At 42.0% G+C, this 21,894-nt stretch overlaps 1 protein-coding gene across 2 annotated transcripts in view; it reads right to left on the bottom strand.

Moving 5' to 3' along the window:
- Positions 1-16,882, bottom strand: part of LRP5 (LDL receptor related protein 5) — a 170,879-nt gene extending 153,997 nt beyond the window's left edge. Inside the window, exon 1 of one of the 2 annotated variants that reach the window (XM_030039100.2) lies at positions 16,690-16,882. In XM_030039100.2, the coding sequence (XP_029894960.1) occupies positions 16,690-16,783 (94 nt within the window). In that variant the 5' untranslated portion in view covers positions 16,784-16,882. The remainder of the gene's footprint in view (positions 1-16,689) is intronic. The other variant, XM_030039101.2, reaches the window with a different exon arrangement.
- Positions 16,883-21,894: the final 5,012 nt, after the last annotated feature.

Here is a 21,894-nt window from a genome sequence, read left to right on the forward strand (position 1 = left end):
CAATTTAACCCACATATTTACATGCAAAGGAGAAGGGCTGTTTTTCCTACATAGTAAAGATGGAAGTCTTGCTTAAAAAATTATATTATGCCCCAAATGTAAGCCTTATGTGAATAATTTAAAAAACAAAGACATCTTAAATTTCATTAGTGAACTGCAAGAAAATTGAACATGGTGCCTGCACCCACCTAGCCTTTGAAGCACCATCTGAAAGAGAGAACTGAACAACCAGAGTATTGTGAAACTAAACGAAAAACCTACCTTCTCTAAAAACTAGATGTAAACTAGACCACAAAAGCACTTGCTTTTTATGAAAAACAGCTTTCTCCTCAAAAACAAGTGCCAACTTACAAAAAAAAAAAAAAAAAAAAAAAAAAAACAAAAACGACAAACAAACCCACACCAAACAAGCACTAACCTGAAGCACAGTTGACAGAAGCCTTTCACTTCTGTACTAAACTTAGGCACCTCATACTGTAACTAAATACTTGCTCAGAGTTAGGGCAACCTTCACGTTCTACTTACAGAAAGCATTGTAACATTACAATAAAAGTAGTACAGAGTAGAAACAGATAACTCCTTTATTAAGTTCATCTAATGCAGAAATTAACTAAAGACAACACAAATAAAAATGAAGATTTCTTTCTCCTTTAAAAAGAGGACCTAAAATCCAGAACTCCCTGCTCATGTCAGTCTTCTATTAATTACCATGCGCAATATGGGTCAACCTTGCCATCAACAGACCTCACTTGGGTGACAAAGTAATTCACTTTTGAGGACAATTCAAGTTTTGTTGTCTCCTTTGCTGTCACTAATACTTGCAATGTAGAGCAGCACTGTGCAATACACGTTATCAACTCATCAGGAATGATATTCAAAATCACCAACTCATTTTATAAAAGTCACTGATGAGACAATAACTAGAAGCCATTATCATCCATCCATTCACCACTTCTTCTCGATAATTGCACCATGAAGCTCTGAAGCGAGAAGATGCACTTGATTTCCTTTATGTTATCAACATGTGAAAAACATCAACTTTCTTATGTTTTACTTGGAGGAAGTTAGGGCATCTAAAACCTTTCAAGAATGTGCTCTACTGATTACAGCATTATGTTGTTTCCTTTATAAAACCCTAGAATGCAAAGTATGTTTATATATACATATATATGTATCAAGTGTGTGTGTATATATATATGCACACACACTTAATAAGGTAACAAGACTTGACATCAAACGACACCAAATATTTCTAAAGGCTACTTAGGTTGAAGCTTTCAAACTAAAAACTTCATCTCATGCAGTAATTGTCCAAGGACACCACAGAATAGCACAACATCAAAGGAGAAAACATCTATCTACTCCTGCAGAACAGTTAATCCATACAACTAACCCTCTATCACATCACACTATAAATGCGAACACATGTTCCATTTCTGTGTTGCTCAGAAGATTCTCCAAGATGCTATTCTTGTCACTAATGAGGTGCAGCACAATTAGACTCACAAAAATAACACATTGAGTTTAGATTTTATTTATAAAAAAAAAAACACCAAAACAAAAAAGAACACAGAGAACAAAACATCATAAGCTGTGTAACATCTGAATTGCATGGAAACATGGCATTATCCTTCCTTCAAAGCTGAACATGTTAGACCCATCAAATCCTTGATCTTGCATTATCACAGTTTTATTAGACTAGACAAAAAACTATTTAAATCATTTTTTACCCTATATCATAAAGCAGCCTCTCTTCTTCCCCTCTCTTATGCAGGTGTTTATTAATAAACATGTTTGATGAGAGAAGGGAGAGAGAGGGGGGAAAGAAGGAGGGAGAAGAGAAAAAAAAATAATAATTAAAAAAAACTGAGCAAGGAAAAGAAATCCCACAAAACAAAAGGTAACTCAGGAGGTTACTTTCAGCCCAGTCCTCTAATCTAGTTTACTACATGGCCACACATTTTTTGCTGTCACTGGATGGGGCATGCTACGGAAGCTGGATACTGCTTAAACTAAAACCACTGGACAAAATACTCCCTTTGAAACACAGTCTCTTCCTAACCTGCGCCAGGTGTTGCAAACAAATTCCTTTTTGTTCAGGCTTAAAGCAACACCATTAGTTACGAAAAGGTTCCCAGTAGACTCTAGAACATTTAAAATTAATACATCTACTGAATAGCATGACGCTGTTGCAACCTCATTTGCAGTGACCTGTGCGTAAATGTTGTTTAAATTGTTTTAAAAAAACTAAACCAAACCAAAACAAAAACAACCAAAAAACCCACCACCAACAACAACAAAAACAACTTCTCCAGGATTTAGGAAGCAACAAGAGAACCACTTTTGAGTTCAATTTAAGTATCAAATCAGCCTCCAGGGAAGAAAAAAAAATTAATTAAAATCTAAACAGTAAGCTGCAGATAAACCGAATTTGGGGCTATTTGGGGTTTGCATGTAAACTTTTATGTACTAGTCAAATAAAGCCTTTTTTATTAGTGCCAATTTTACAACTGTATAAAAAGATGTGCTTTGAGGTTGCTAATAGACAAGTTTCAGGAATTCTTGGTTTTTAACATGAATGTATGGCTGTCAGAACTAGAAAGTTTCATGCCATTTCAGACACTGGGAAGAATTCTGAAATCATTACTGCTTTGCCGATGCATCGCTGAAGACAGCGCAACAGGTGGAGTAGAAGTTGGAAGATCTGTAGTATCCAGCGAAAAGAGTCTGATCGTACATTGGGCACATGCTCAGCCAAACGTGGAGGAAAGACAGGCACAGAATGCTATCTGCTGTAGACTGATCTATTTGTTAGTGTTTTGGGATCATCTCCAAAAAAATTATCCTCTTAGGAATAAGCAATATATATGACAGGACTTTGAATAAATTACCATTCCATGTTTCAAAGCCTTTCTAAATAAACATAATAAACCACACTCACTTCTGGCCACATACACATGATGTCACATGATGTGACAACTGACATCTTACACATCAATAGCTGGGAAAAAAAACAAAAACAAACAAACAAAACAAACAAACAAACAAAAAAACCAAAAACAACCCACTTTTTTTTTCTCCCCCCCCCCCCCCCCGCCATGTTACCTTCCTGATGAAGGCCAAAGTTTTGAAATTGAACATGGATAGCTTAAAAGTTAAACTTTCATTGAAAGAAATGTTGCCAAGCACTAAGCAAACACAACTTACTCAAATACTCACAGTAATCTGTTTCCAGTGTCCCGCTGCTGTTTAAATAGGAAAATAACCCTGCAAAGTCCATTCCTTTTTATAAACAGCCAACATTAGTTCAGACTTTATAATAACAAACTGGTGCTAAAGTTTCTTTTTGCAGTCCGAAGTGTGTGCGCATAACGCTTACCCATCTCCCACCGTGCTTGACTGCTCTATTCGTGCCTACAAACACTTCAGTTTTAAAAAAAAAAAAAAAAAGTTATCAAAACTCTAGTTCCTGGAGAAAACAGGGATGTTTTTGTAGAATTCAGTATATTCCTTCTGCCTCACAATAAAGTGGTGGACATGTTATACAGGAGAAAGCATTGCATGCAGCTGTAATTCAGAGCACAGCAGCTGACAAGTTATATTTTTATCCCTGCAACCTCTCCACGTGCCTGTTGATGCCCAAGCCTCCAGAAAAAACGCAAAGGCTTTTCATTAGCACTGGTACATAGTCTCTCAATTGCTATGAAGCTTTACTGAACCAATGATGAGTTCCTGTCAACATAGTGGTTTGCAACAGCAATGACAGTCACACAGCAGGGAAGAAAGACCTGAAGTCATTTAGTTTCCAACACAGACCAAGATTTTATTTATTAAAAAATTTTTAAAAATAACCAACAAAAAAACCCTGCTGCTAGAGTCTCAAAATGAGCATAAGAAAGAATGTGTAAAGCAGCTTCCTCCCAATTAATGGCCAGGGAACTACACAGCTGGAGAATTTAGCAGTGATTAAAAAAGAGCAGCAGAATTCACAAGTAAAAGAACAAATTCCTATCCCATACTAGTACACTGGTTTGAGTGTACCTGTCCTGCAGTGTGAGCTCCCAAGCAAATCATGACTTTTGCTGTCGTCCATTCGAACAAGTCCTCCCACCTTCCGCAGGCTCAGTGCCAATCAAGGGCCAAAAACGTGTCTGGAAGACACTCTTGCCTCATGCCCTGAAACGTCCTCATAGGCTCTTGGCAATAAGTTAAGTGAAGGAATACCTAAAAGAAGGCATCCTCTCTCAGAAACTAGCATTTGTGGACAAGAAGGTCCTAACAGGCTGTCAACAAGCATATGGACAGGTGTGATGTTATATACAACCACAATAATGAATCAGTTTATATCACGATGTTACCAGCAGATGCTCAGATTCAGTAACGCGAGCCTGTTACACAATCCCAATCCCTACAGTATGAAATGAGCTCAAAGGCTAAGACTCAGAAAGGACTGTAATAAAGTATTCCAGAACAGATCTTTGTGGGGAAACCATTCCAAAATACAAGCACCCTTGGGGAAGTAATTGTGGAATAGCTGTTAGGTTTTGAATTCATATTCTATCTGAAACAAAGCAAGTTTTGTTACCCTACAGAAACCTTATAATCTGTACAAGGAAGGATACTAACAGGTCCCAAGAACATTCTTCAAAGTAGGGCACTGCAGTACATCTCCTTTAAAAAGAAAAATTTCTTCTGTGTCCCTGCAACATTAACGCCACAGAATCCTAGGAATCAGAAAAGCACAAAAAAAAATCATGCCAGAATCTTTACCTGTATCTACCAAGTGCCTTCTGGACAGGCACAGTGGCTTTTACACATGCATTTTGCATATGTAAGCCCACCAGTGTCAAGGAGCAAGTATGACGTGGAGGACTGAGACAGCTGTATCAAGAACTCACAGTACTCCACATCCTCCCTCATTGCACACAGACTTCCTCAGGAAAAAAAAAAAAAAACAACAACAAAAAAACCAACTCAGAATAACCAGGCGAGAGGCCAATGCTTACAAAGATCCCATAGCCATTGTTCAGAGAAAACAAGTCACTTGCATCACTCCCCACATGCAATAAGCTTTGGGCTGGCTGAATTCTGCCTCTGAGGACCAGCGCCAGATGTGCTCTATCTCCAGATGCCAGGAGTTCCACACCCTGGGGATCAGCAACCTGAGTTATTTTCCACGAGCTGTAATTACTGTAGCAGGATGGAGAAGGGCTGGATGTGTGAAGGTGGTAATCCCCAAGGTAAATGAATCCTAGATCACTTAAATCTTTTGCAGATAACGATGAAAACCTTAATGTGGACCATGCAAGTTGAGAGATAATATGGAACACAGGTCACAAGCATAAAGTACTTCTACCTGCTCATCTTCTCTCCATTGTGCACTAGGCTGAATGCTAAGCAGCAATCCTCAAACTGAGGCTAAGTTGCAGCTTCTCCAGTTTTATCAATTCTGTCATGGGCAGACAATGTTAGTGGAGCCACACGCTAAGGGGAGCAGGCAGCCTCTTCAAACTGCCAGAAAAAGGAGGGTGGTTTGGGGTTGTTTGTTTTGTTTTGGGTTGGGCTTTTTTTCCTTCCATTCAATGATGCTGCCTCATCATCCTACTTACAGAAGTAACCCAACAAGTTTCCAAGAGCTCTCTTGACCACTGTTTTTAATTACCCACCTACAGACATTCCAGCCTTTAGCAATCTTGGTTCTTCAGACAGTGGCCAGGGGTGGGGAGGGGCCAAACGCAACACAAAGCAAGCAGGTAAAAGAAAAAACAATACACAAGATCCCTGCCTAGAAGAGCTTTCACTCTAAGAAATACTACCAATACAGGAAAAGGATACGACATGCAGAAATGGTAAAATAAGGACTGCAAAAGGTATGGAAAGTGGTTATCCAAGAGTAAAGACTTAGGTGCTCAAAATTGCTCAGGCATACAATTTTGATTAATAGAATGCACATCACCCTACCTTTCCAGGGATACTTTACCTACCATTCTGTTAGTTTGCAGCTTCGTTTCTCTCTAATGAAACACCAGTCATTGAGAAAGTAATACAATGGAGTCAAAGCGGATTTATTACTAGAAGGTTATTTAAAAAGCATATGTATAGGAAAAGATTACTCTGAGATGCCCCTTGTGTAAAACACTGCAAGATGCGTTCAGAGAGACCATTTATGTATCACTGTCACCTTTTCTCAGGTGAAAAGTTGGGAGTTCACAGACTGAAGGGCATGCTTCAGTAACAACACCAAATCCAGGTATACTGAATTCCAGTCCCATACCTAGTGACTGTGAAACTTTCCTCCATAAAGTTATGTATCAAGATCTAACATCAGGAGTTGAAGTCTACATAAAAAGCAGGGGTTTTTTTTGAGAAACAGAAGGTTATTCAATAATACAACCATTAGAATGAAAGGAAAAAAACAGAGCAGGAGAAATTGGTTAACCAAGTATTTAAGCACATAAGAACCTACATACATATTATATACGCACTCACACATACACATATGTGGAATACCGCCCCCCCAAAAAGAAAAAAAAAAATCTTACACCCTTCCACATGTACATACAAGCATGAACTAGCCAGGACCTTGTAAGAGATTACTTCTCCCTAGAGCAGCACTTCTGCGAACTACAAGCAAATCTGCCTCTGCTCCAGGGAACCGAGTGGTCTGGTAGCACATTTAAACTCCAAGTAACTACAAGTCACTAAAGTAAAATCCAGGTATTTTCCAGTTCTCTGGCTCACGCAAAATGGTTTCACTTTCCATAAATGTCTTGAAGGCTCTTTAAGACACTAAAATTTGCAAACAGCAGAATGACTTCAGCACTAACAGGCATCTAACACGGGGATTTTTGTCACAACCATCCAGGATTCCTTCAAGTAGAAGGATTACCACCCCCCAATCCTGACAAACACGTTGTTTTCTGCTGCTTTGATAGAGGAAGGGAAGTTCAAAAGTAGCCAGGATAACTCCATGGCCAACTCTCTGCCCTTTAAAATGAAATTAAAAATCTTCCTAGCTGAGCATTTCATTTTTCAGTTGCAGTCAGATGCAATGGTAACAATGAGTGGAATGATTAATCACAACCTATATCACATTTTTGGCCACAAACTGGCTGTGATCAGACAGCAATTCTTCTGAAAATATTAACCATCTGTAGAACTTGTTTGACAAAGTTTATTAGGCAAATAAGATCTATCAGCAGACTTACCAAGTGTCAAGCACGCCATTCGAAGTTCAAATGGTATGGATTAGTTTTGCACACAAGCTACAGCGCTCACTTCACTTATTCGTCTGCAGCTCTTACAGAACACCTGCAGATAATGGTTTATTTACTGCAAGTATCATCCAATGCTCACTTAGATTTTTGCTGGTGTGTGTGCAATTTCTCCCAATTTTACCATTAACTACAATGTCCACAGAACTAAGTTTTGAGTTCCAGGCGGGGTGGGTGTTGAAGAAAGATTAGATGAGATGAAAATCCAGGTTCATACAGGTTTTGGGGGCAGGTAAAAGGGACAGATGATTCAAGTCCAATTTATTGAGACTTCATTACAGTTTTGCCTGCACTAGCCACAGCCTACCTAACTCTCACTATGCAGCTTGCCTAAATAAGTCCAGATGTGTAAACTCTTTCTGACTATACACTTTTTCTAGCACTTCAACACCTGCAAACTGGAGTTTTAGAATATGGGTAACAGTCAACTTTATCCAGACAGTAGAAAACATGGTGTTAAAACCCAGTCAGAGAAAAATTCTCCATAACTACAGATTTCTTTTACTCAGCTAACGATGCAGATAATGTATAACCTTTTTTTTTTTTTTTTTTTCTTAAATCATCCACAGCTGGGCAGACCTTCTATTGGTGGAAAATGCTAACACAGCAGTTTAATTTGCTTTCATATAATCTGTGAAAGACACATCTAGGTAAGTCACCAATAAAGATTTCTGAGGCTAAAACATTTTCCCCTTGGAAAGAAAAAAAATAAATGTTTAAACACATCATACTTCAAGCTGCCAACTCTCAAGAAGGGAATGCAATCAGAGAAAAATCTGAAGAAAACCTATTTAATGTCAAAATTCATCCCTATAGGGCAGGCAGCTCTATGCTGAGCTTCTCAATTGTTCTAGAACTAGAAAATTTTCAATGACAAATGAAAACAAAATGTGACAGAGAAAATGGGAAACTTGGTGGCCATGAGTGACTGTCCTTAAACAGGACAGAATTCATAAGTAAGCCACAGTATATTTGAAATAACTAGTTATGCACATTAAAGCCTCCAAAGCTCCTTTAAACTATATGCACAACATAAGTAGTGATCGATATACATTTAACACTGGGTAATTTATGATTCAGTGGTCAAAGGTGACACCTTCTATAAAACAAAGGATGAGGTTTTTGTTTTTTAAATTCTGCTGCTTTGAGAAGTTCAAGAAACAGCATTCTGACTTTTGTATTAAGCTACAAGTGCTAAGAAGGAACACTAAGTATGTTATACAGATATCCCCTATAGTTACACATCAGAGAATAAATCTCATAACCTTTCATTCCTTCTCCTCCTTGAATTATTCACTGTCATCAGCAGAGACAGCTTGTTATCCAAGAGCTAAACTCTTGCTTTTTCTCTTCCTCCACAATGAAATGTAAACCAGATGCAAATATACTTCTATTTCACAATATTTTTTTTTTGTGGCATCACCAAGACATCGGTCTAAGAGATTGAACTAAAAACATTATTTGAAGACAGATACACAGCAGCAACATTTCCTAGGTTACTCCAAATGCCACAGCTTTGGGATTGTCCTTTCAAAGCAATCACTCTTTGACCCCAAAAACTTATTTTTCCATCTGCACAAAAACTTGTAGAAACTGTCCTTTACCAATTGTTTGGAAAGAATCCTTGAACAATAATAATAATAAAGACAAAAATGAGGTCTTTCACATCACCTCAAATATCAAGTATGCACCACTTCTAAAACTAAAACTAGAGATATCTATCAGCTTTGAAGACTTTCTAAAATTTGATGCACTGAGATTTCAACCCTCAACAGCCTCTTCAGACAAAGTCTGGTGACATAGAAACATGCCACAGCTTATGTAGCAACCTAGAAATGATGGGCTGGCTGACAGAAAAGGACGTGACAAAGTGCCCACGCACCCCACCGGGTGTGAGAAAGAGCAAAACCTGGTAATGACAAAGTACCTGGCAGACCACAAACTCAATGTCACAAAAAGTACCCTTCAGTCTTACCTGAAGAGCCAGACATGGAGTATGTTATTTAGGAAATCTGAGAAACAAGAAAAAAAAAATCGACAGTACAAAGAAATAAAGCTTCAGGTAGCACACACCAGCTAATCCAGAAAGCTCCTACAGATGTGTCATGGTGGGAAACCTGCAAAACACTTTCCTACACCACGCACAACCCAGGTCTCTACTTCGGGAGCACCTACAATATGAAAACGGCGTACTTTTGACCACCACTGTCATAGAGAGTCCACTGAAAAAAGCATTTCATCTCTTATAACAAGGCCAAATGCAAATCTTTATTTAAGAATTATCTAGAGAAAAGAGAATGGCAGAAGCATGGCGTAACAAAGAGCAGCTGTAGGTCAGGGCGTCCTACAAGCTGGCTAATTTGAAGCAACATTAAGTCTTACAAAAGCATTTTGTTTTGATTGATCCACAAGATATATTGCCACTTAGGCATTCTGTGCTGTTGTTTTTTTAATTCATATAAAGACAATTACACTGGGTAGGCTTAGGGGTATGTCTCCCTCTCAATTTATAAAGGAAGCAACTTCACCTTCTCGACAGCCATACTCTATAGTGTGAAGTTTTGCATTAAAAAAAAACAAAAAACAAAAAACAACCCCAAAAAGATTTAATTACATTTCTGGTCTTCTAAACACTTTTTTTGGTTTTTTTTTCCTTCTGAAGTCTAGCTAGGACAGTTTTAATTTGGAAGAACAGAAAAGAACATGCTCATGCAAAGTGAATGAAAAAAAAAAAAGTACAAGGACTGGACAAACCATCCATGGATCTGGAATCCAAGTAAAACTGAAATTTCCACAGAAGGTGTGCTTAAGTTATCAACAAGTATTTAAGTGCATTACTGCTGTTAGGCATAATCTGTGCCTAATTCAAAACTTGGAGTATATGGGTTAAACCATAAGTACCTACAGTGTTCCATGAAAGCTCTCAAATGACATATCAATAACCCATAGATTGTAGCAGCACTGTACACTTTCATCACATTTTCTCAGATCCTCCACTCCTTTTCCTTTTGATTTAGTTAAAACCAGCACTGAACAGCAGAAAAGAAAAAGAACATCTACAAAATCACATTGTAGTAATACTATTTGATTCCCAAACCCCAAAGCCAAGAAATTCACTGAGCAGGTCCACTCAATCCACAAGTCCTCCTAATCCACCAAGAGGTTTTGAAACACGAAGCAGCCAACACTTGCTCACACTCTCTGGCTTTTTTTTGACTCTTAATTAAACACCACAGAAAGAAGAGGTCAAGCTTCTGTCTTCACTGACTGTCACCTCCTACCTCCAATCTAATTCTTGCAGGCTGAGGATCAAGAGTCCCCAGGGCTAATTTATCACCTTTACTAGCATGTGTAACAAGCCACTTCCAAAAAGAAGTATTAATAAATGTTTAATGAATCACATTTAATGCAACAACATGGTGAAATTAAAGTCAATATACACTCAAGGCAACCTAAAGAAAGGGCAACAGAGCACCTCTAGAATCACAATATGTTGTCAAATCCCAAGCCAAATGAAGAGATGCCAAGGTAAGCAACTCAACCATTTATCTCCCTCTCAGACAAAACTCAAGCCAACAGGGGTCCTGCAAGAAGGACAGAACCCCCAAATTAAGAGCACTGCACTTTGACAGGACACCACATGCCCTTTAACAAGAATCCATGAGAAAAAAACTGAAAATCAAGCCCTTTGTGTAACCACACCAAAGGCAGAAATATAACTTTCATCCTTCTGCTTTTCATAGTAGAGGGGAGACTTAGAACCTAACACACTTGCAACTTCATTTCTCCAGTTGCATCATTTTTCACCACAGCTCAGGAACAGCACACTTCATAGTTTTATTGAACAATTACCTGTTTTACCTCTGTAGTCTCAACAGGACAACCAGAGTTCAGAAACCTTAATTCTGCCTGCCACAAAGACAACTTTTATTACTGTTTAAATGCAGTCAACTCAAACTGGGGAAGCTCAACTTCCGTATGTATAAAAGATAAATAATAGATGCTATATTAGCAGAATATTCAGAATTAGCTAATACTCGCACAGCACTTCAGAAAGCTAAAGTGCCAAACAATATTCAACAACTATTATATTACTAAGCAGGGACATTTTTAAATACATATGCCAACATTTGAGGTTCTCAGACCATGACAATCGCACCAGGAACTTACTATTGCATCTGCTGTCAGTGCTGTTTATTGCAATAGCAATAAACCTTCATACTGTGAAATGAAGACAATGCTGTAGCTGATTCACAGTCGAGAAATTCCTTCTCCCAGCAGACTGTCCCCATTAAGCTAATCTAACACAACACACTCACATAAAGTATTTACTGGTTTAAAAGTGGTTTCAGTTGCTTTAACCCTTTTATCATCCAGAGCAAACAAACCAATTTAAGTCAAGCATGTGTCAGTTTACTGGCGTCCTTGCCAAAGTCTCCCATGGATTTAACATCAATACAAAATGACACCTTACAACTGCCTATGCTGGCAGGCTAAGTGTGAGTCAAGCAAGAGTAAAGGAAACAACAGCTAAATTAAAAATCCTGTTTATTACATGGACCCTCACCACCCTTACCAACCCATCACCCATTCTTTGGAGCTTCTCAGTAGAATTTTGTGGCTTAACAGATATTTTAAATCTTTAGTAAACAAAAACCACAAAGATGAAACGCTGGTGAGCTCCACATCCTGATTTTCCCGAGAGAAGGAATCGAAAGGATTGTTGGCCCACAAACTTCTAACAGCCATAGTGAACAATACTTTGTGGGACATACTTCCCATTTTCTCTCTTCCTCTCATCACAACTGTTTAATCACCCAACATCTCAAGAACTGCTCAAAATATTCTTTGACTCTATCGTGAGACTTTCCCTGGCCTAACTGAACGGGGGTAGGACTCTCCAGAAGTATTTTTCCCAGTTCAGAAGTCCTAGCTGTGGGCTGTCAGGAGATGGCACATCTTCGACTTCTTCAGAAAGTCCCAAGCATCCAAACAGCACGTGGCTTTGGCCAGCCAGTGTCCCCAGCCAATATCCTAATTATTTGCTCCTGCCCGAAGTGAACTTCCAGTGTTGTAGGACAGGTCCTGTTGGAAAGCAATATAGCGAAAAAGGAAAATAATCCACGTGTCTCAATCTCTAAACAAAATGCTGACTCCATTGTGCATAGTAGAATTGCATCGCTGCTGGCCTGTGCTGTAAACTGTGGGGATACTTATTCTACCGTTGTTCTTCCCTCAAGACTCAGGTCGATACCTATTTGAGTTCTTCACAAAAGTCTTGAGCAGAAAGTAACAACTATTTCCTTCAAGTGTTCTCAGTGCTGTGGTTTTTTCAGCCGTATCATCTCCTGTGAGAAATTCTGAACTTACAAAAGCCAGACATTTTGAATGTTTAATAGCTCTCTGGTTAAAGATGTAAGGAAAAATTAAGAGCATTTCTTAGAATGAAGAGAAATAAAGTTACCCACAATAGCTTCTTTCTAAACAAGGAATTTAAGCCTAGTTATTGTTCTCGACCTCAGGATGGCAGGTTGCTTTCATACAATACAGTATGTTCACAAAAAATACTGATCTAACATGGAACTAAACCTCGTCACTAAAGCTATTTCTGAGCATCACAAATAAAGAAATTTCTTTTATTTCTGCTTTGACAAAAAGCGAGACAACTACTTTTAACTCTACATTGTTGGCTAAATTTTAACTAGAAGCAATGTTACATTACACACTCTTTATAAGTCACATGCCTCTATATTCTAGGAGAGGTTTTGTAACCTTTAATTGTTGTTACACTGCCAGATCTTACCCTAACAATAAAGGATAACAAGTTCTCAAAAACAATCTCTGTGTTTGCTAAAAAGTTACCTTGGCTTGCGTTATTCAAGAGGCATGCAGGACTGAGAAAATTTACAGCTGGAACAAAACTCATGGCCTATTTTACTAATGACTACATTATCAACAAGTAAAAAAAAAAAAATTCTTAAGATAAAAGTTAAAGTAGCTCAGATCAAAAAAAAAGATTCCAAAATAGCAAGAGGCAATGGTGGAATTTACACTGGGCTATTGATAAAATACATTCACACCCTTCTAAAGTATTGACTTTGTGTATCATGCTGATTTACGTATTACGGACACGTCTACAGTATGAGTAATTTTAAAGCATCTCGATGCTTTAAGATGAATTTAAAATGAAATTAATTTAATCTAAAATGAAATAGTAACAAATTAATTCACACACTATACCTAAAAGACAGTTAAAGCCATTATCCTCTGTCTGGAGAGAGAAGATTCAGTGCTTTGAAAGTATCAACTTAAGCTTCAGAGTCAGTCTGGAGTTTCAGTATTTCCTCACTATTTCAAGAGGATTTATGACCATAATTTGTGACAGACCCTCACATCATGCTAGTAGTAGTTACTAGGAAAATAGCCCCCTAATCAATGACAGACTGACTGAAATGGCACTGAAATGCAGTTGAGGACTCCTAGATAGCACATTTCCCCATCATAAAATTAGCAAGTGTTCTTTCCTACTACATTCTACATTTAAACATAGTGATAGGTAGCATTAGCTTTCAATTATGTCAGGAAAAACAGTATTAATTAAAAGTCATTTTAGGGTTGTGCTCAAATGCATTTTTTATTCCATGCTGTGTCCCTAGTTTCAAACTTCTGAAACCATTCTGTCACACTTCTCTGTTCACCTTTCTGTATCTTGTGTTTCTTATATCAGGCAAATAGTCCTTCTGTTAAAGAAAACTAAGACACAGTCTCACAATTTTGGGAAATGTTCTAGTACACGACAACCAATAGCTAACCAAGCTTTTATGAGTTTAAGTAAAAATAATTCTTGTTTGAGATAATTCTTAAACAAGAACTTCAACAAGAATTATCTCAGCTACTTCCAGGTTTTAAGAGCCCCACATAAAACACCTGCTGTGTAGTATTAAACATTCAGAACTTACAATATCTGCAGACAAAAACATGCCATTGTCATAACCATCTTGTTCCTGAATACTTTACACAAGCAAGAGATTCCTCCTTTCAAGGAAGCCCGAAATGCAATGATCATTTTGTCTTACCTCAGTGAAAGAAGTCTCAAGTATAACCCACATCTGAAACAGGTTTATCATTATTTCAAGCCACATAAATAAAACCACCCCTGACACCACCACATATAGAGCAAGGACTTAGCTCCACAGCAAAATTATTTCACAGTCAAAGTATTCAGGATCTATTATAACATGCCAAACTTCACAGAAGCTTTAACACTGCAGAAGTTCCAGCACATTCCCCATCTTGCAGAGATGTATTTACATATTTGTAAGATAAGCACATCAGAATACTTTTAAGAGGTAAAAGTCCCTTAAAGTCAGGTGTCTGCTTACAGAGTGGGGGTTCTCAGGAATGGAACTAAAAACATGGAGAGCCTCTCATAGTGCATCCATGCTCCTTCTAAAAGGACAGATAAGCTGTCCTTAAAAGTACTGTCCAGATCAACCTAACAAAAGAATCACATACCTTCCTACTAAGTAGGCAGAACAAAAGCAATGTCATTAAGATTTATAACCAAGACTCTTTAGCTAATTACTGAAAAACGGTACCTTTGTAGAAGAGTTTCTCCATGCATGTTAAGGAAGGTGACTATTGATACAGAACATACACTATATTAAAAGAATCACTGTCCCTAAAATGAAGTGAATGAAAACCAAACTCCAAGTTTGAGTTCTTATTTTCCTAAGAGTTCCAAAAGCAAAGTTACCCCTTTTAAAAAATACTTTCTATTAGAGTCTGTTAAGTAAATGTAAGGAAACCCTCAAGCAACACTATCAGCCTGTTCTCTCTTCATTTAACTCCTGTAAGTTGATTTTCCTCCCCCCCCCCCCCCCCCAGCTACATAGCTTCATTCAGTCAAGTAGAAACGTGAACGTCTTTACACAAGCATAAATGTTCAGAAAGGAAAAAGCCACACTTCAGGTTTTCTGAAACATTTTTATAAGATTGTGGCAATGTGTATGGAGAAGGTGCATCCTGAGATGCAAAGGGCATCTTTTTCATATAATCCTGACAGAATAAGCAATACATAAGACACACCTACACAGAGCTCCAACTAAAGATGGAACAACGATGCCAGCAGAAAATGGTCAGTTCTCTTGCTCTAAATGACAGTTCTAATAATTACAGACGGTTTGAAAAGGTGGGTGGCCTAATAAAAGAGGCCCTGAGGTGATGTTCTGACAGCCTTGGCCACACTGCTGAGTTTTCTAAACTACCTCGGAAATTGCAACAAGTAGGCTTCAGCTTGCTGAAGCACCGGCCTGAGGTATTCAGGCAGACCAGGCGCAGCCACAAACCAGAAGTCCCGCACACGCTGCCCCAACTCTGCATCTTCAGCGATACAAAGTCGGGGCCGAAGCAGCGCGCAGGGAGAAAGGCTGGGGGACGCGCCCCGGCCCCCTCCCCACGGGTGCTGCAGGCAGAGCAGAGCCTCCGCTTATTTCTGATTTTAAAGCATTAGCGCATGCACTTCAAAACGGTGTTGCAAAGGGAAAGCAAAGGGCAGGCTCGGTGCCCGGGACAGAATGCGGGTTAGCGGGGGGCCCAGCGCTCCGCCGGCGCGGGGCGACCGGGCTCCGGCAGCGCCCGCGGGGCTGCACCGGGGCCGGACCCCGGACCCCCGGGCCGGGCCGGACCCCGCACCCCCGCCCGCCGCTGCCTCCAGCCGGGCCGGCCGGTTCCTCCCGCCGCAGCGACATCCCCCCCCTCCTCGGCCCTGTCGCCCGCCTACAGCCTTAAACGGAGCTGCGGGGGGGACACTCGCCTTCCCCCCACCCCCTCCCCAGCCCTGCCAAGAGTTGGATAAGCGACACCCGACACCCGCCTCTCCAAACCCCAGAGAAATCCCTGCCCGGGATCGCGGAAGGACGGCCGCGGGGATGGGGGGGCGGCGGGGGGGGGAGCGACTTTTGTCTCTCTTTTTGCAACTGTACGCGTTTACCTGAGCCACCCCCGGGGGAAACGGCTTCCCCACCGCGGCGGGACAGGTCCGCAGAGAAGAGGGAGGAGAGGCCTCCTCTTCCTGCGACCCCCTTTTGAAGAAAAGGGGGGCGAGGAGGAGTAGTTTGGGGAGCGGGGCCGGGGGAGGGGGGGAGATGCATCCAGCCTCCCGTCCTCCTCCCGCCCCGTCCCGTCTCGTCCATGTGCGCGTCCTCCCCTCCGGGCACCCCCGCGGCAGCCCGGCCCGCGCCCCCCCGCCCCGCAGGGTCCCGCTCCCGCCCCCCGCCCCCCTCCCCGCCGCCGCGGCCCCCGCAGCCCTCCCGGCGGAGCGCGGCGGAAAGTTTGCCCAAGTCCGACAACAAAAGGGACAGCGGCGCTCCCCCTCCCCGCCGACCCGGGCCCCGCGACGCCCCGGCGAGCTTACCCCCGGCCGAGCCCGGCCCGCACCGCAGCACCGAGGCGGCCAGGAGCCGCAGCAGCAGCAGCAGCGGGAGCGGCGGGGCCGCCGCCGCCTCCATGTTGTGCCGCCGCAGCAGCTGCCGGAGCCCGCGGAGCGTCTCAGGCAGGCTCCATGCTCGGGGCGCTGCGCTCGGCGAGGAGGGAGGGAGGCGGGGAAGGGGGGAGGCGCTGGAGCCGACCCTCCCTCCTCCTCCTCCTCCTCCTCCTCCCGCCGCCGCCGCCAGGGAGGGGGCTGGGAGCCGCCGCTCGCACCCGCGGCCCTGGGAGGAGCCGAGGGCGAAGCGTCCCGCCGCAGCGTAGCCCACGCGTGGGTACACCTGGCCGGGGAGGGGGGCAGGAGGTGGGATCTCAGGGCTTTCTTCTTTCTTTTTTTTTTTCCCCTCTTTCGTTCTGGAGCAATTACTCCAAAAGCAGCCAGGAAGGTCGGAGAAGATGGCTCGCTGCGCGTTCAGAAAGCAACCTTTCTGTGGTAGATCTAGAAGTTGAGCGTGGGGACGCCCGCCCCTTTTTCTGTCTCCAGGGAAGAGGGTGGCTGTTTGCTTTCCAGGAGGAGGTTCGCTTTTGCCTTCCTCCTCCCACCAAAACAAACGTTTTATAAAGCCGCTCTTCTACAAAACGCTACTTTTCAAAGAAAGGCGCATTCAACAACAACCTTTTGTCGTCCGGCGGGCCCCCCCCCCCCAAACAGGCCACCTGCTCGCGTAAACACATTAGCACTAGGAAAGGGGCAGAAACTCTGCCCCGTGAGACGAGGCCTTTGCCGTGCTGGGGACAGGCTGCAGAGAGCTGGGCAGCACCCGGCTCTCACTGAACCGTCCTGCGCCTTCCACACATCAGACACTGCCCCCACCTCCCTAGCAAGGACGAAAAGAAACAGCCCAAGTCAAGAAGGTCCATTTGAGTCTGCATTTTCCCTTGGGCTGGCACCAATTCTACAACAGGAAAAAAAGTTGCTAGATGGCCTTATACAGGGATGGAAACAACCGGAGTCTGCCTGGCACCCCCTTAAACCATTTTTGCAAGTCTTGGAGCAGAAGCTGTAAATCACAAACAATTACTTAACAAGTGGAGGTTAAGCTTAATAGTTTTGTTTCATTTCAGAGATGAGCAAGTTCCAGGTTTCCCAGTTGCCATGTACCAACTTAGCTGCCTTGCTGTAGGTGCTACAGCAGCAGCTGAGATTTCTTCTTGGTGCCCTGTGGATCCCTGTCCATCCCAAATACCAGGACCAAATATTTGGGAATTGTTTTAGGTCCTGTTGGTTACTCCGTTGCAGACCTCCCCTCAGACTTCCTTTCCTCAGAAGGGGAAAAGGTCTAGTAGTTTGTTTTGGTTTTAGTCAGTGGTATTCAACTTAGCTAAGAAAGCAGTTTAAAATTTCAAGGAGTTACAAAAGGCTTATAGTGCTGATGTTAAAGTTGAACTCCAAAGGAAAATAAAGTTTTCTTCTCTATCTTGCGGCTGTTTTAATGTATGAAGAACATGTATTTTAAAGAGGGCTCATTTTAGGTGGCATTTAAAACCTAGAAAAATCTCAACTTCCTTGAAGACAGGAAAACCAAAAGTTGGTCTTTCTTGATAGAAGGTCTGTAATAAACTGGAGCCCAAATCTGTGCTGCTGTAAATCATTAATGGCAAAACTTTGGGTGAACATCAACTGAATAAGGGTTTTGTTTTGGATCTGTTTAAAAAAACCTGCCCAACACCAGACAAATAACTGGAAGAAAGATTTCTTTATTGAAGACAGCGATCGGACTTTACTTTTGATGGGTCTGACCTCCTGCATCATGGAAATTACCCGGTAGTGCTGGCATCACAGTAACTGGGGGTAATTAAAGTCAGAGACAGAGAAGGGGCAGGTGAAACAGTTGCACTTGCAGCAGGCAGCGGGGAGCAGTGGGGCATGGAGACCGATATCCCACACCCCCAGCAGCTTGGGAGAATTGCAGCACCCATACGCAAAACTGGTTTGTGTGCCTCCACGGAGAGCCAGGCCATCCTGAGATGGCATTGGTGGCACCACCTGAGTCCCTCTTGCCACCAGGGCAACTGGGTTCCCTATCCCATCCTCCTCCTGACAGGAGCAGGGACCAGTTCCTAAGATGACTTACCCACAGCACCAAAGCCAGCGTCAAGCCATGTGGGGTGGGTGAGCCTGCCCGTAAGGCTGCTGGAGGGGAGCAGCAACTTCTGTTTCAGCTGGCAGCTGCTCCCACCACTTGGTGTCTTGGGGCCCAATGTCCCATACTGGGATGTAATATGGCTGCTGCTATCCCTGCTCCATCCAAGTGTTGCTTGTTTATATCCCTATCTGACCCTGTCAAAGTGCATGGGCAATTTAAGATTGGCAGCATTTTATACCAATGGAGAGAAATAGCAGCATGTGAATGGCCACACTGGAGAAAGAACCAGTATTTTATACAAGAGGCTAAAAGAGATAAAGATGACACTGACTGACAAAGGGATTTGGAGAGAGAGATTTCAAACTAGAACATTTTTCAAAGGAAGGTACCCACCATAAGAAGAGATATTGAGACCAGGTAGATCCACTGGTGACCGATCAGAACCACACACCAACCTTGCTGCAATGGATGATTATTCACAGGTGTAAACCACAGAGTTTCACACCACATTAAAGTTCGTTCTTCACCATAGCACAGATCTGGTATGAAAGTTCATTTTGAGAGTGGAGTATTCTTGCCTGGTACCCCCTTTCCTTCCTGACTAGGTCTACCACAATTAGCGGTGGGTGATAGACTCAAAGCTAAAACAAAATGAGGAGAGAAACCAGTCCAGGGAGGCAGGCAGCTAGGGAAGAGACTCTTACCAGAATGCATCTTCGGGGCTTTGACCATAACACCTCCGCTAAAAAGACATTAGTCATGATCTAAAGTGATGGCAAATCTAGTAGCAGCCAGGAATGCAGTATTCCTCCAACCAGAAGATGCCATCTTAAACTCCGTTAATATGTTGTAGGGGAATTTGGAGGAAATGAAAGTTGGGCAACTCTGAAAAGAAGTCTCACCCATGTGCTGAGAAAGCTGCCTTGACCTGTTTTCCAGCCCTGCAAGAATTCCTCCAGCAAAACTGGGGGAGGCAAACCTGCGACACTCCTGAAATGTCCAATATATAGATTTCTATAAGAAAGTAAAAAACAGGTTTTTAAGAAAAAAAAAAAAAAACAAAAAAACAAACTTATCAGGATAGCAAAAGCATGGTCCTACCTTTCCTTTTAATGGAAGAAAGAGGGATCCCTTCCCATACTGTTGTATGCTCACAGTGCCCAAGTAGGACTGCAGAAACAGAGCCAAAACCCCATTGCACCCAAGATTTCTTGTGTAATCCTGGGCAAGTCACAGTCCAGCATTTCCTCAGTTTCTCCTACAATAAAAGGAACGGGGGGAATAATTTTCCTAACTTTCATCCTTTCTGTGTATAGAGTGAAGGAAGCTGCAGCAAATTTGGGGCCTGGCTGTAGGAAGCAGGAAAGGGAAAAATCCAGACTGGGAGCCCAGCACTCCCCTGCCAAGCTGTAAGCAGGCCAGTTCCTGCATTCTGCCATTGCCATCACTGATGGAGAAAGGAGGGACATGCAGAGACAAAGGAGGGAAAACAAAGAGCCCAGCTGTATCTGAGCACCTAGAGATGTCCTCCAGGATAACCTAGCCATCCCACCACAGCTGGGAAACTTGGCTTGACTGAAACGCTCCAAATGTTTTCTGCACATTTACTCCTACTGGATTTCTCCCTCCTACCCCAGTTTACAGCATCCTTCTCTCCCAGCTGCCAGAGCTGTCTGAGCTCCTGTAGAGCTAACATTTAATGACAATTGCAGAAGCCCCTAAAGTGAATTTACTGCCTTATAAATGACACCCAGGTTTATTTTATGATGAATATCATACCAAGACATGAATCTTTGCTCCTCTGGGGAGCTATTTAGTTAAGATAAAGTCAGTAGATCTGGATAGGCTGAGGATGCTCTTTGGTGTTTTGCAAAGGGAAGGTAAAGTGAACAATGAGAAACAAAGACAGCATCAAAACATTTTCCTTCGCTACTTCTAAGGCTATAGGACAAAATCATTTTCCTTTCCCCGTGTCTCAAATACACTTCCTCACACTTCCTCTCCCAGCTTTCAGCTAGGAAGCAGTCTCAAACTAAACATATGTAGGGACCCCTATTCTTTCTCACCCTGTATCATGGGAGAAAATGTTTACAGGTAATCTAGAATGAGTCAGAAATTACAGAAGAAAGCATCATCCGGATGCAAGTTCCCTCATCTCCTCCAAAAAATAGGCACACTAAGGAAACATATACATACAACAGCCATAGTTAAGATTACTTCAGATTTCTCCTCAGGACGTGTAATCTTAGCAAGGGATGGGTTTGGTCAAGGACTCACCAGGACAAGCTTCAGAAAACCTGGGTTTAGTCTCCAGGTCCATCTATCACAGACTCTATAGACACCACTTGGATTCTCCTCCAACATCAGGTGCTCATGTTTGTCCCATTCAGGTGGTATTTTCACTCCTCCTTTATCTGCCTTGCCCATTCAGAACATCCTTCTCAGCACAAGCTAGCCCAATAGTGGCATGAGGGGTGTATGGGGCTTCTAGGCACTGCTTTGAAAAAGGTGCCTTCTAATGTCAAAAACTGAATCACTGCACTGCCACTCATTAAGTGCCTGAAATGGTGGGAAAGTGTTATCATCACCACCTCCTTATCCATAGAAGAGGTGACAGTAAAACAAAAAATACCTTTGTTTATATCATGCAGTTTCCTTGGCATTGCACAAGGATAATAGCAGATTTTGTTCAAAGTAATTATTCCCCAAAATATCTCAGCAACCCAACTTTGTCTACATGGCAGTTTTCTTCCTCTTCTTTATCCCCCTTCCCCAGATAAACTCTTACACAAATTGAACAGTTAAACCAGCACAATCTGCCATGCAGACACAAAAAGGAGCAACTTTTTCAGTTTAGATTAAAACCAGTGATCTTTCAGTCTGTGGTTTGTATGCTACTTTTAAGACACTCCTAAAAGTAACAACGAAAACCAAGCCAAACTTTGGCGCATTTAAATCTTCTATACAGGACTCTTTATGCTTATTGGGAAAGCTTTAAGTGTTGAAAAAGGTTGAAATGCTTAGGCTGCTCAGGGAAAGGTTAACAT

Source organism: Aquila chrysaetos, chromosome 16 (genome assembly GCF_900496995.4).
Source record: "Aquila chrysaetos chrysaetos chromosome 16, bAquChr1.4, whole genome shotgun sequence".
NCBI lineage: Eukaryota > Metazoa > Chordata > Aves > Accipitriformes > Accipitridae > Aquila > Aquila chrysaetos.